The 14,464-nt window shown below is 31.9% G+C and overlaps 1 protein-coding gene across 1 annotated transcript; it reads right to left on the reverse strand.

Moving 5' to 3' along the window:
- Positions 1-2,320: 2,320 nt before the first annotated feature.
- On the reverse strand, positions 2,321-3,155 carry LOC126738770 (THAP domain-containing protein 1-like). The gene is made up of 2 exons (XM_050444205.1): positions 2,838-3,155; positions 2,321-2,580 (listed from the first exon to the last, which is right to left on the reverse strand). Exons 1-2 carry the CDS (start codon positions 2,986-2,988, stop codon positions 2,321-2,323), a joined length of 411 nt encoding a protein of 136 aa, XP_050300162.1. The 5' UTR covers positions 2,989-3,155.
- Between the last annotated feature and the right edge of the window lie 11,309 nt (positions 3,156-14,464).

Below are 14,464 nucleotides of genomic sequence, written 5' to 3' on the forward strand. Positions count from 1 at the left end.
CTAATAATTTTCAAATAAAACAGAAATACATTTTGAGTAGGTACATTTTGTTTAAAAATAAAAACTGCTTTTATTGAAAACATGATAAAAGTAATAAAAGGACAAATTTATATATTTTTTTCCATAATTAAGTATTATTTTTTCTTAACATTAGTAAACTTTGACATTTTGCGTTCTAATCGTTTTTTAATGTTTAAAAAACTAATTTTACGATTGAAATCTCGTAATCTGATGTATGTACGAGTTCTAGATAAACACAAAAGAACTTCATATGGGATTTCAGTTGTAAGTTTGGCCATTGTTTGATTTGCCAACTTTTTAAATAAATATTTTTCGCTGAGCAATGATTCTCCATGCATGTTTTGGAATTCAACCTCTAAAATCCTAGTAGCATTTAATAACTCCTCATTTGGATATAAAAGGTTTCCTCTGGAAACAAATGTAAGCCAATTCTGTGACACTCTGTCAATTGTAATTTTTTTTGTTTCATCACCTAGGTTAAATTTGTCCTTGAATCTGTAGGCCACATATCCTGCTATGTACCTTAAGGCATCCTCGTTAATTCTATCTTTTAACTCGAAAGTTTTCAGAATTTCGTTACTTTCAGCGATACCTTCTGCCTCAGAAATATGTATTTCTGTGTATGCCGGCTCAGAAACGTCGTAATTTTCTAACAATACCTCTTCCGGGTCAAGAGATTTGTCGGTATCGATATTTGGATTTTTTGTCAGGCTAAAAAGAACTGTTTGCGTTAAACAAACTTCATTTTTGGGGTGGGGTTCTAAGGTTACTTGTAAAGGCTTAAGCAAGCACGGCTCTATAGTTTCTTGAGTATTAGTATTTTCTGTGAAAATTGCAGAGGAATTTTTCCCGAGTATGTACCATCTCAGGTACATGATCATTTGACCCACCCATTCCTCTAATATATGAAAAAAAATTTTCAAGCACATCTTGGTTCAGCCTGGATGTTAAAATGTATTCAATACCAAATCTCTTTTGCACGTACTCAGTTAAACCTATCATAGACCTGTTGGTTAAAATTATACCTTTCTGAAAAGGAAGCAAATATTTTTGGGTGCCAACAGTCATACCCAGAACTACATTTGAGACTTGATTTAGTAAGTCTTGTTGGGCTCTCAGTTCTGTACCAAAGGCATTTTTTTCCATGCACCCTGAAAATTTATTACTTGAATTTAATAAATCGAACCAATCATTAAATAATTGACAAATATCTGCTACACTTTTCCATGATACGTTATCTGGCATATATCCATTTTCCCCAAGGTATCTAATCGCTTTTGCATTTGAATTTGACAATAGCTGCACCGCTGGCCTAACTTTTTGTCGCTCTGCTCCAGTAACATTTAAATGGTATTCGGTTATCTTGTGCGCAATTGGTAATTCAGATATTGAACAATCTAGAAGTGTTTGGAAACATACCTTGTCGATTTTTTCCCCGTTTACAGTAAATCCTTGGTCAAGAAGGTGATTACGAACCAGCTTAGTTAAATGAGGGACATCTGCAAACAAAAAAATTTTTAAACTTTCATCTGACGGATGAATGAAATGGCAATTTTTCGTATGTCCAATATTCAGCTGCGACCATAAACCCAGGTTTATAGGACCCATGTCGCCGACTATTGCCACCACAGTTAACCCCACATTATACAATTCTATAATTATACTTTTTATAATGTCAGCCGTCATTGGTTGATCAAATTGAAAAAAAATGGGGTGTTTCCAATTTTTTAATAATCCTCGTATCATTACAGTTTGGCAACTCTTATGAGGTCAAATTTTTTGTTCATATTTTTTTTCGATGTCTCTTCTGTTGGACACATATACTTCATCAAAGGATAAAATACAAAGTTTATCAATGGGCTTCATATTCAATGTTATACCCTTTAACATTTTGATAACACTATGTAATATACCAGGTGTTAAATCAAAAGTGGCTGCCCAGGTTCTAAGAGTTGAGAGCCCTGGTAGAGGATAGCCATTAGCTCGTAAATATCTATAAGCTTTGGGGCTGACACTGCGTAAAGATATGGCCGATGCAATGTCCTCCGGGCTCCAATGAACAGTTGTTCCAGTTTTTTAATTTGTCCTGGAAAGAAAATTTTCATTAAAGATGTTTTCATCCACTTCCCCCTTTGATTTTTTTTTGAAGTATCTTTAAAAGCATCTTATTTTTTTGCCTTAACACTGAAACTTTTGCTGTGAGTTTCTCTATTTTGTCTAGGTGTTCTTGACATGGATTTCTAAAAATAATTAAACATAAATAATATTTCAAATTATGTAATTATTAATACTAAAAAACTTACATTTTAGGCAGATCAATGTCCATATTGATGTTAGTGTCTTCATAGGATACACTGTTTGTGCTCGTCGAGGGTTTGAGCATTGGACTAAGATTTTCTTTTAGTTGTGATGACATTGAGGACTTCGCTAATCGCAAATTTAAAGTTGGCAAAGCATCTTCTTTTAAAATCCTAGTATTCCTTGGATTATAATTCAGTAACCGCTGTCTTAAAGGCACTTCATAACAATCCTGTTCAAAATGTTCTGAACAAATGCATGCTGAAATCGAGAACTACAAGTTATTGAGAGGTAAATTCATAAAAATAAAGGAAGGTACTTATTAATACGAGGGGGCAACCACTTAGAACAATTTTGTACACCAAATAATAAAAACTATGCAAAAACTCATAGTCATTAAAAAAATCATACAAAAAAAATCATTAAAATTATAGAAAATGTGTATGTACAACAAAATAGTATTAATTAGTAATAACACTGCCCCCTTGGTACCTAAAATACATGTTTTGAACACCTACCATTTTTCAGATTAATTTTGTCTCCTCGGTGACACCTAATTACCCATTGTTTAGCAAGGTCTTCTTGTTTTGGAAATCGGAAATACTTAATTTTAGTTCCTTTTGTCTTTTTCGTGTGATTTTTACACCCCAGAACCGCACAGTTCACCATATTGGAAAACGGCACACCACACACACAATGTATAATTAATATACTATAATCTTTTACATAATAATACTCGATACTTGATTTATATAATAAAAAGTCTTCTTAAACTGCCAAACAAACTTTTAAATAAAAATTAATCACATATATGGCACACAAATAATACATTTTCGCCTATTAGGTATTTACGTTTACGTGCTTAAAAATTCACATCATCTGTTACACAGATGACGCAATGCGCAGAACGAAAAAATTTTTACTCGAGCGGCTGACATACCGTGTTTTGGTGTATCGTGAGCTGGATGAGTAGTCCTTCGAGAAAACAACCCAATAATATTCACCTTTTTTCAAGTATTATTTTTTAGTAATTTATTATTAATTTAATATATTACTAAAGATTTTTATTACTAGTTACTTTTCTTACTGTCTATTCACATAATAATTAGATTTTAGGAATTAACTTTTTTTAAAAGTACTACTCTTAACAATATAATACTTTTTTATTTGTTTTCCTAAAATTTATCCCATTTTATTTTAAAGTAAAGATATTTGTTTTTAGGATCTAATAATACAATGGTCATTTTACATTTAGATTCCACTGGTAGTGTTTAAAGTGCATATCCATCAATCTACTTATGTTTCGAATAACTCGCTTTTGAGTTTTTTTAAGAAGATAATTTTGTACTATACGGGGTGATACGGAGTAGGGTCCGCCAAAGAGGAAAATTAGCGCATGATCATGATAGTGATTGTAAACTCACCTAATAAATTTATTTTCTTTGGGATAAATATAGCGGAAAATGACTTAGTTTTAACAGGGTGGTAACTGATTTTTATTTAGGAGTAATTTATACGGTGTGTTCATTATTTAACGATATAAGTTTATTTAGATGATTTAGATTTAATTTGATATTAGTTGGAACTTTGGTGAACAAAAGTTGTTGGAATAAAATTCTTCTCTATTTGAAACAACTATTGCCTCATACTGGCGATTTGGAAAATAGTTTGGTTAAAAAAGAATAGATATAATATTTTTTTAATTGAATAGGACTATTCACTCATAATAGTGAGTTAAGTACTTACGATGAAAATCAAAACCTCAAAAATACACACATATTCTCAGTATAAAAAATATTTAAATATTAAAGAGAAAGAAATCCTAAAAGATAATGAGTCAGACATTTTAGATCTAGATTATCTTAATACCCAATAGTATATCTAAAGTTTTTATGGAAGGCGAATTTTATTATCCTCTCTTCAAAAATCTAATAATAAGAAGGTCATTTTACATTTCGATGCCACTGGTAGTGTCAACCTACTTATGTTTCAAATAAGCAACCTATATGGTTGCTTATATTGCTTCATATGGAAGCGACAGTTTCTCATTTTTTCCAAAAACGGAAGGCAACACTAGCTCAAACAGGAAATTAGGAAAAATAGAAGTTCTACTACTAGTCAAGGAGGTGGCGTTATCTTAGCATTACGGAAAAATATATATATTACAGAAAAATATATATGTCATAAAGTATAGCATTACAGTAGTAGATACCAACGACTGTGATATTAAAAGTGTGATTGTCAAGTTGAAATATAAGCGTCTAGCGATATAAGCTGGGCTGTATCTGGAACGTGAAAAACTTATTTCCAAGCATTCCACCCGCTGATTGTCTGGTCTTAGTCAAAGATCTTCTCAGGGGGAAACTTGATTCACTTTTGGTGGAAAATCTACTTTTGCTTCTTTCTACTGTGTTAGATCAAAATTTTTTCCAATTTAACAACCGTTTTTTCAAACAAAAAGAAGGTCTAGCAATGGGCTCTTGTTTATCGCAGTAATTTTAAAAATAACATCATCTTTTATAAACGGTATGTGGATGATATATGTTTGATTTGGAATGGAAGTGAGGTAGAGCATACAAATTTCCATAATTATGTCAACTCTCTTCACTCTAAAATTGCGTTCACAATTGAACGGGAACAGAGCAACACCTTACCATTCTTAGATTTATTACTTAAGAGGGAAAGAAATAAGATATCCTTTGAAATATTTCGTAAACAAGCAACAACAGATAATATTATACAATATAATTCAATATCACCGTCCTCACATAAATTTGCTGCTTTCCATTCTTTATTTTACAGACTCTTTAACATCCCACTTTCTCGTGAAGCTTTTAAAAAAGAATTCCTTACCATTAAACAACTAGCAGTCAGTAACTTTTTCCCTCTTAAACCTATATATAAAATGTATTTTCAGTATGTGAACAAGTATAAATTATCATTTAATTTTATCAGACAACAAACAAACAATATCAAAACTTTTAGGTCGTTTACTTATTTTGGACCAATTTCGTCACAATTATCCCGCTTTTTTTCTCCCTTTGGCATAACCCCAGCTTTTAAAACCAATAATACCTTAAATAGACATCTAATTAAAACTAAAGATAAACTACCCCCGCTATCTTCTCCAGGAGTTTATGAGATTAGGTGTAAAGAGTGCCCTGCAGTGTACGTCGGCCAGTCTGGTAGGAAGATTTCTACTAGGATTAGTGAACACAAGGCCCAATACAATAAATTTAAAAATACCGAAATCACAGTGACCAGATCAGCTTTTGCTAATCACCTTCTCGACTCCAAACATGATTTTCCTGACAGCCAAAATATAAAAATACTGCATCAATGCAACAAAAGTAAAAAACTAGACTTGTTGGAGACAATGGAGATTAGTAAAGCTTTTAAAAGCCCAGATCTGTCCTGTGTTAATGAAAGGTTTGATTTTGATGGCCACCTAGTTTTTAATAACCTCAAGTAGTTCCAGACTCCTAAATGATGGTTAGATTTCTGAAATGTATAAAGGATTTGATTGTTTAGTTGAGTTCTTTGTACATAGATAGTGCCACTTTATTGTAATCTTTGTTTACTTAAATATTAGGTGTTTTGTGTAAGTTATGGTAAGTTTTTGTTGAATTCTCCTTTTTTCGGGTTACATAATTTTAATTATTGTTTAGGTCTGATGATGCTCTAGTCGAGCGAAACATGTAACCTTCATTATTTTATTAAATGTATTTGTGATGCTGTAGATTTCGTGTTTTTTACCTTTTATAAAAGTGTATGACCAGCATCTTTGGGATAATGGATGAGTTTTTCGAGTTTAATAACTAAGTCCGATACCATGACATTACAAATGCTAGAGACAAATGTCTTGACTTAATTATATCAAATTTTAGGTTTGTGGGTATCAATAGGGCGATTGATCCCTTGGAGGCTGAGGATTTGCATCATCCCAGTGTCGAATTTCACATCCCTCTGAAAAACTCGAGCGAGACCAAAGAGCGATTAAAGAAGAAGTACTCATATCACTCGGAACGGTTATTTTAATATGCTGTGCCATCTAATAAAAATCTCTAATTGGTCGGACCTGTTTGAGTGCGAAAATGTTGATAATTGTCTTGATTTATTTTATAACTAATTTTAAAGTCTTCTAGACCAAGCCATACTTAAATATGTAGTCAGACGTACTACCAATAAGTCAAAGTTTCCTCCCTGGTACTCGTCATATCAAATAAAAAACATTAAATAAAAAATCAATAGCATAAAATAATACAAAAAAAATCAAACAAACTTACTAAACAAAGTTACTAAGAAAAAATATAAAACTACAAATTGCAAATGAGTACAGGCTTCACAAACAAAATATAGAAGCAAATATAAATCAAGATCCAAGTTCATTTTGGCAATTTATACGCTTCAAATCTAAAACTGGTGGAATCCCTGGAAAAATTAACTAAAGACAATGCCGATTGCTTTGCACAGTTCTTTGTTTCTGTATTTCAGGTATCCGACCAAATAATGATGATAAACCCGAATTTAATTTCCCTGCCATGTCTGAGCTTGATGTCTTCAGTGGTATAAAAAAATTAAAACTCAAAAAGTCAGCAGGCACAGACAGTATACCTGCTTATATCTACAAAGGTTTAGCTGGCTTTTTAGCAAAGCCATTGGCACATATATTTAATCTGTCCATAACGAGCTAGCAATTCCCACAAGCACTAAAAACAGCTTTAGTCACTCCTATTCATAAAAGTGGCAAAACAAATGAATTAAAAAACTACGAACCTATAACCCTTATTAATGTCATAGGAAAAATTTTCGAACTAATTTTATGTGAAAACCTCATTTTAAACCAAGTATTTCGAAATTTCAACATGGCTTTATCAACACATGGCGTTGGTGCCAAAACAACTGTCACCAACTTTTGCATACTGTCTGAATATGCCTCACAAGCAACATCAGTTAGATGCAAAAGCTCAGTTAGATGTATTCTATACAGATTGTGAGAAGGCGATCGACCGGGTTGATCATGGGCCGCTTTTGGATCGGCTAGTTGCAATAGGTATATCATATTAAGTTTTTTGTTTTTTGCAGTCTTATCTGCGAAATTGGATCCTAATGGTAAAGATTGGCAAAAGTACTTCAAATAGATATAGGGATACTTTAATGTACCACAAGGTATCACCTTAGGTCCCCTTCTTTTTATATTATTTAGAAATTTATTTCTTGACTCCATATCAAAATCTTTGGGACTTCCATTTGCAGATGACTAAACTTCTCAAGATAATAACTAACCTTCAAGATTGCGTTTTACTTCAGAATGACATAGACAATATCATTCTATGGTTTCGCAACAATAAAATGTCATTAAATGTTACTAAATGTTTTGTTATAAGTTTTTCATGGAAAGTAAATATTATTGAATATTATTACAAAAATTGATGGGCTCATCCTGGAGCGTAAGACTAAAATTAGGGATTTGGGAGTCACTTTTTATAGTGGTACGAAATTTAATACACTTTATAATATAGAAATGGCCAATAAAGCTTATAAGTCTTTGGGTTTGTGATTAAAAATAGCAGGACGTTAGAGCTAGAGACTATTGTTAGGCTTTATAATGGCCTGGTTAGACCACATTTGGAATATGCTGCACAAATTTGGATGCCATCCGCCCACATTCACATAGATTACATAGAAAAAGTACAAAAGAGATGCCTAAAATACCTCTATGTTAGGGAAAATAATGCTTATCCATGTGAAGTCTCATACAGAAGCAGGCTGGCCAGCTTCCAATTTACAAGCTGATTGGTCAGAAGAAACAAACAAGCTGTGATTATTATACACTCTATCCTAAACAATAAAAAATATAGAGACTGTGATTTAGCTAAGTGCATATATTTCAATATTCCTAAGATTAATTGTGTTTATTTTATTTCTTGTTTCCTTAGATGTATATTTGTATGTGTTTTTCCCATTTCAATTGTATGTATGTTTCTTTTTTCTCATGTTATTTTCTAGGTTAGTTACTGAATTATCTACATTTTTATGCCATTACTTGTAATTACTAGTTAACTACTAAAGTGTCATTTTAATGATTTTTGCATGATATGCAAAATACCATAAGAGGTGTTAAGGACTTGGTTTCAAATGGCCGATGATGTGCATTTTTATTGCGTTGTAACAAATAGAGCGCTTAATTCTGAGCGTGGCTTTAGCATATAAAGATCAAACAGCGCATTCCTGAGATGTAATTCGGAGTTGGCTTTTCGGGCCAACTACACTATAGCTACACCTAATAGCGAATTAAAGAAGTAAATTTAAATATAAACAACGATAGAAGCGTTAATATTTTAAATTAAAATATGCTTGGTCTCAGTGAATATTAAACAGGAGGTTTGTATTGCACCATGATTTGATAGTTATTTTATTTATTAGGTACGGTCTTATTAAGTGTAGTCTTCGTGTTGCTACAAGCTGATTTCTGCCATTTAGATATGACTCAAACCATCAGCGAGGTATGCTTCTATAAATAAAATTTTATGATTTAGATAATCGAAGGTTTTCGAAAATTCCCAGACAAGGACAGGCGATTAAAAAGGGTAAAAATAGTATCATTTGTATATTTGGAATTTAAGAATCCAAATTAAGAATTTTATATTTAAGCAGAAATACAAAAAGTATTTTTTTAATCTTCAGTGATTTTCGAGAACGTGGGGAGGAGTGCAATTAGGCCATAGATGTAAAATTTATCCTTATACCTTCCTTAATGCAACAAAATGATTATCACCGCTTTAGGGCTGGGGAAAAGTACCATTGTGCAAAGACCTGGAAATTAAATGAGTCAGATGATTAAATGCACAGTCCTGCAGATTTACGAACAATTTTAGAGTAACATAAGTAAGATTTTAGATGACCATTTGTTTTTAAGGCCTTTAGTTGTACTGCGTAGCTCAATTGTTACTACAAGGCTTATGAAAAACTTTTGTAGATTTTAATTTTCATTATAAAAGGATGGTATTTATTAAGTTTCTGGCGATATTTATAATGTAATTTTTTAGGCTCTTAGACGAAGCATATACTGAACTTCAGGAAAAAACTTAAGTCTTAAACCATTACAATATTATTTCTTTAGCATTTCGAGGAATCTACATAGAACTTAGAAATGATTTACATGCCACATTGGGAAACGTTTTTTGGAAGGAAATGCGGTATCGACATTTCCAGAAAAGTATTTTTAGACGGTTTTTAGGCATAAAAACGGAGCATATTAAAATGTTGATTTTTTTTTCAACCAAAAATGAAATAATTTCCATGGAGCATTTATGCTTTTAGATTTTACAAAAAAAAATATCCTACCTTATGATCTCAGAAGCCTGGTACAGTAGTCAGCACAGTAGGGATTATAGAGGTTATAACCCTTATCGTAAACAATGCAAAATTTTAAATATTTTTTTTTCAGATTTTTTAGAGAAATCGAACTTAGTTACTGTCGAAAAATTTTTTATCTCAGTACATGCATGCGATTAACTTCTTCTATTAAATCTAGATGTTAATGATATGTTTTTTTACCCTAAGGATTATACATTATTAAGAAATACACTAAGCTTACCATTGTGAAATACTTTACAGTTCTTGTTTTTCTGTTTGCCTCACTACAGAACTAGGAGAATTTCAGGAGAAATATTTACTATGACTTTTCCTAACTCTCCAAAGTTTCTCTCATGAGACGAAAGAACTTAAGGCATGGAGATCTCTCTCGACTTTAGTTGATTCAATGCCGTAAGTGTGGAAGCGGATTCCACGTTACCAGAGAGAGACCATTTGATGCGAACGTTAATTTGATACTGGTTTTAGTGCTTAATCGAGTCAGTAAATAGCATCCATCAGCCATATTCAAGTTTCGCGATAACCTTACTATAGGTAAAGTCATCGGGTTCAGGTCTAGCCTATCATACTTTCTTGCAGGGTTTTTACAATAACAATAGAATTTTCCAGCATGGCGTACTTATAAGCAGCTATAGCTTTCTTGTCGCAACCAATTATGATATTCTCAATCTTCATCAACTTCTCTGTCTTAAGTTTTTTTTCACATAATGAATAAGGTGGTTTACAAAAAAACTGAAATACTAATTTGGACATTGATACATAATGCCAACCTTCTTTTGTGGATTGTTTCTCAGGTAGCACAGTTATCCTTTTCGCATGGATAGCAAGTAGTTGTTTGAAATTTGGGTATCTAAATTATAGGTCTATTGTGGTCTTATTCGAATTTTCTTTAGAAAAAGATTTTTAAATAAAAGTAATAATAAAATTATATAAAATAAATAAAATAATTCTATTGACATTTTTCCACAGATCACCAATTTCCATGATTAATTTATCTGTTAACAAATTCGTAAACTTGGACTTTCATAGACTCATTATGATTTCCCTGAAAATAGATGTGAGAATAAAAACCCTTGCTTCATTTTTTTTGTAGACTTTGCAACTTTATAATAATTTAATATGTACGTATGTATCTCAACATTCCATTTTACTCATAAAATGACGAAAGTTATATATAATCGATAAATAAATCGATAGTACCATTTCCTTGGTCTGAGTGTGCATAGATGGCATTTGGAGGGCATAGATGGCACAGAGAGTACTGGCTATTTAACAATGGTTTTAGGCAACCATTACGCACGGTGTTTGAGGTCGTTACTTTTATTGTACTACTTCTTGTTAAGATAATTATGTATTTTGTTATTTAGATAAGATTTGATTTATCATTTATATTAATTTTGTATTATGTATCTTGTTTATCATTTATATTAACTTTGTATTATTGTATGACCTTACATTAATGTAGTTTTGTAGATATGTATTTTGTTATTCTCTATTTACATTTTATATTAACTTAGTTGGAATCTTACGACATTCACCGTTATTTTAAAAATTTCATTAACAATATTATTTGTAATTTTTAAGTAACTAAATTCAGCATTTCTCTCTTTAATTTAGAAGAGTGCAGGTCGCCCATGCTTCGGAATATCTGTCTGAACATTTCACTATACGTTTATATTTTATGTCCGTAGTACTCATTGCCTGTGACCTTATGGGCCAGCATGACGTTGACGGATTGCGGGCAGGTAATCAGATCAGGTGGAATTACTATATTTTTAATAAGCTTTGTTTTCATAACAATGTAGATTCGCCGGACTTTAATTATTTTATGATTTTTTTAGTATCAATATTTCTCTTTAATTTTAATAATTACAGTGTCATTTATAAAAAAGAGTCATTTGATTATTTGGAAGCGTCACGCTTAGGTGAGGGGGCTTTCGGGCAATCTTTCATTTTTTTAATATTATATTTGTTTTTATTTATTTATACTGTTCCAGTAAATCTACATGTAGGTTTCTGTGTTAACAAGACCACGTTTAGCTTTCTTTCTGATCTGAACAGCCGAACGTTCAAGTTCGCTTAACCTATATTTTGTGCCAGCCCATATTTTTCAGCTTCTTTTAAATTGAGGGGGGATTGCAATACCAGTATCTATTTTGAGTAGCTGTATATTCATCTATATATTCATGCTGTCCTAGAAGTAAAAAGAGTGCAATCGAGTGATTCCAAGTAGGTTCCATGTGGTGAAGCTAGCGTCCGATCGATAACCAGCAACCAAAATCGAGAACGCAGCATATGCCGGTTGCCAGCGACCAATTTATAGTCCGCGCTCCCTGTTATTTAATCAATACAATGCCCGTATCTCCTAACATTCCCAAGGGATTTTAATAACTTTTTGTCCAGATATTAACAATGAATACCTAAATCGACTGACGATGGTCCCAAGCCTCTACAAACTAAGGTTTTGTTGTGAAAATTAATTAAAAAGTCAAATGGTATAAAAATGAAAAAGGCTCTAACTCTCAAAATTCCCAAAGGATTTGGATAAAACTTTTTTTTATAAAAGATAATAAATATCTAAATAGATTTTAGATGGTTGCAAACCTCTACAAACGAAAGTTTTTTGGTAAAAAATTATTGAAATGTTAGATGTAGAAAAATATAAACGACTATAACTTCCAAAACTCCCAAAGGATTCGAATGAAACTTTTTTATACATTTAATAATAAATATCTAAATCGATTTGACATGGTTGCAAACCTCTACAAACGAAAGTTTTTTGGTAAAAAATTATTGAAATGTTAGATGTAGAAAAATATAAACGACTATAATTCCCAAAACTCCCAAAGGACTTGAATGAATCTTTTTTATACAACTAACAATAAATATTCAAGTCGATTTAACATGGTTGCAAACCTCTACAAACTAAAGTTTTTTGGTAAAAAATTATTGGAGTGTTAGATGTAGAAAAATATAAACTACTATAACTTCCAGAACTCCCAAAGGATTCGAATGAAACTTTTTTATACATTTAATAATAAATATCTAAATCGATTTGACATGGTTGCAAACCTCTACAAACGAAAGTTTTTTGGTAAAAAATTATTGAAATGTGAGATGTAGAAAAATATAAACGACTATAACTTCCAAAATTCCCAAAGGATTCGAATGAAACTTTTTTATACATTTAATAATAAATATCTAAATCGATTTGACATGGTTGCAAACCTCTACAAACGAAAGTTTTTTGGTAAAAAATTATTGAAATGTTAGATGTAGAAACATATAAACGACTATAACTCCCAAAAATTATACTATCAATTGCACCACGCCTGCCAATCCACATCCTTGGAAACTGTTTATTAAGCCGCTCTCGAACTATCAAAGCGTAGTGTGGAAGAGCTCTATCTTGTTGGAAATATAAATTATTCTTATTTAGTAACCCAACACCATTTTTATCCACTTGGTTTTCCAAAGATTCGACGATTGAAGGATATATTGTATTTTGGAGGAGGTCTGAATAAATTTGTCCAGTTAAATTTTCTTATAAAAAATATGGCCCAATGATTTCGTTACTATAAATTTCTGCCCATACATTATTTTTTTAGGATATTTAGTATGATCCTCTCAAAAAAGATGTGAAGTTATATTGTCCCAGTACCTAGAGTTATGCCAGCTTACCAGTTCATTTAGAAAAAAAAGTTGACTCGTCACTGAAGCAGATGTTCTTTACTAAAGGGGGATCCTCGTCAATTCGTTGGCACATCAGTTCGCAAAATTCAATTCCACTATCAAAATCGTCTTCTCCTAGTTGTTGAAGGATTTGAACTTTGTAGGGATAAACTTTTTTAAAAAATTTTGTATTCAGAACCTGTTGACATGTTAGTTAACCCTGCGACTTTGGGGATAGATAATGTCGGATCCATTGCGAATTGTTCCAGTACCTCAATTTGGCATGCTAGTTAACAACCCTTTTCTTAGTACACTTTTTACTGCAAACAGATCCCGTTTCCTCAAAGTATCTGATCAATACTAGTACATCTTTATGGCCTACGTTCTTGTCTGGATGTCTATCAATATATGCCCTGGCGGTTCTACGAGCAGACCGATCTTCAGCGCCATAAAGAATAATAATTTCTATTTTTTCGGCTAGCGTATACATCATTCTAAATTATTCGCAGTCTTAAATTTTTAGCTGAGCGTCAGAATGACAAAATACTAATTACTGCAGTGTTGTTTTTGTACATATTATGTGCTGCAAAAAATGGTAGTGAAATAAATACGCCAAATATTATATTGCAAAAAATTTTGCGAATAATTTAAAAATAGCATTAAATATTTTCGCGCAAATAATGCATATGTAAAAAAAAGTCTTTGAACTCAATAGGTATATATTCAAAAACGCCCAGTATATACACTCATTCATCACCTCTATTTGCTAGATCAGCTTTTATATATTATAAATATAAGTAATCGTAGTTTTAAGCTCATTCTTTATACCTGGAGTATAAAAAATGATAAAAATCTCATCGAGAACTATCGGCCAATTACAATAATCAACAACTTTTCTAAATGTTTTGAACGTGTTCTTCATTCGGCCTTATTTCCTTCAATGAGGGGTCTTATAGATCATCGTCAACATGGATTTATGAAAGGTAGATCTACCACCACAAACTAAGTTTGTCTTACAGAACATATATCTGAGTCAATAAAAGCCAGGTCACAGGTTGACGTTATTTATACAGACTTCTCGAAGGCTTTTGACCGT

Source organism: Anthonomus grandis, chromosome 7 (assembly GCF_022605725.1).
Source record: "Anthonomus grandis grandis chromosome 7, icAntGran1.3, whole genome shotgun sequence".
In the NCBI taxonomy this organism is placed as follows: domain Eukaryota; kingdom Metazoa; phylum Arthropoda; class Insecta; order Coleoptera; family Curculionidae; genus Anthonomus; species Anthonomus grandis.

Coding starts and splice junctions, on each gene's coding strand:
- LOC126738770 (XM_050444205.1), bottom strand. CDS start 2,988: ATGGTGAACTGTGCGGTTCTGGGGTGTAAAAATCACACGAAAAAGACA. Junction 2,581..2,837: donor CAAAATTAATCTGAAAAATG/GTAGGTGTTCAA, acceptor TCTCGATTTCAG/CATGCATTTGTTCAGAACAT.